Below are 1,313 nucleotides of genomic sequence, written 5' to 3' on the forward strand. Positions count from 1 at the left end.
AACAAAGTCAATGGAATCCGATCCCACAAGAAAGAGAAACACAAAATATACTCTCACTCACTCCATGTTCCTCCAAATCAAAAACCTTCCCTACCCTAATTATGCCATCCATCATCCACTGCTACATCACATTCTATGCCTTTTTCATTTCCTTATTCCCATTCAAATCTACCCCATCACTCTGTATCGTACACTTCAATTTCAGCACAACAAAACAAATTTAATTCTCAGAGAAATTCAATTAATGCTGGAAGGAGAAGCTTTAATTATACGTACCAAATGAATGCACTGCCAGGGTTACACGTTTCTCTAGAGTCACCATACAAGTGCATCACAGCACCAACACACAAATTAGCAAGTTACTACTACTACTACAATACAAGTTATCAATATTCATCAGGACTCTAACTACACAATCTAAGGCTCACCCTCCTCCCAGTTTAACACTGTTTCACTCTCTTCTTCACGCCACCACCTCCAAGATCTACCACACACGGCACCGGGAACAAAGATTCCAAATCTTCGGTCAGATCAAGCAGACTTCTTCGTCGACAAGCTTTTCTTTTCGGAGCCGGCTTCGCTTTCGTCTTCTTCGGTGCATCTGGGCATTCTGGGATCACCGGGATTTTCTTGTCCGAGGATGTTGGAGTCGTGTAACCTTCATCATCCTCGTTTTCTGATCCTACGCACGAGGAAGGAATGTCCAGTTTGAAGGTGATGGGACACACCGGATTCGTGATGACGATGATGCTGTTGCGGTGGTATTGGTTTTGCTGTTCTTGATGGCGATCCTTGTTGTCTTGTTGCTGTTGGTGACGTTCTTGCACCGATAGGTGTTTGAGTTTGAAAAGGTGGTGTTGATCTTCTTGGATAAAAGTCTGGCACCCTTCGTTGGGTACCAGTAACCCCAGTTCTGGATCGACGAAGTTGGCCCCTTTGAGATCTTTGTCAGAGAGAAAGACTTTGGGATTGGAAGATACCCCCATGAAGAAAACAAGGGGTTTGGTAGAACAAAGGATGTTCAAGAAGATCGAGGTTGATGAAAGGGAAAAAGAAGAACATAAACTAAAGTAATTAACGTGATGATAAGATAGCTGCTATAGGTGTAGGAAATGCATGGTGTAAGAACACAAGAAATGAAACGAAAGAGTGCTTTTTTAAAGGATTTTTCTCTCAACCGTGTTTGGATTGTAGCATTGCAGGCCTTCTTGGTGGTTATGTTATGAAAGAGAGAGAGAAAGAGAAGGTAATAAGAAGCGGAGGATCCAATGCAAACAACAAATGCTACCACAACACAACACAACACAAACACT

General features: G+C 42.4%; 1 protein-coding gene across 1 annotated transcript; it reads right to left on the bottom strand.

Moving 5' to 3' along the window:
• Positions 1 to 241: 241 nt before the first annotated feature.
• On the bottom strand, positions 242 to 1,313 carry LOC148196810 (uncharacterized). Its single transcript, XM_088093287.1, has one exon. It carries the CDS (start codon positions 984 to 986, stop codon positions 441 to 443), a length of 546 nt encoding a protein of 181 aa, XP_087949413.1. The 5' UTR covers positions 987 to 1,313; the 3' UTR covers positions 242 to 440.

This window comes from Vigna umbellata, chromosome 6, assembly GCF_029865625.1.
Source record: "Vigna umbellata cultivar VRB3 chromosome 6, Vumbellata_1.0, whole genome shotgun sequence".
NCBI classification, from domain to species: domain Eukaryota; kingdom Viridiplantae; phylum Streptophyta; class Magnoliopsida; order Fabales; family Fabaceae; genus Vigna; species Vigna umbellata.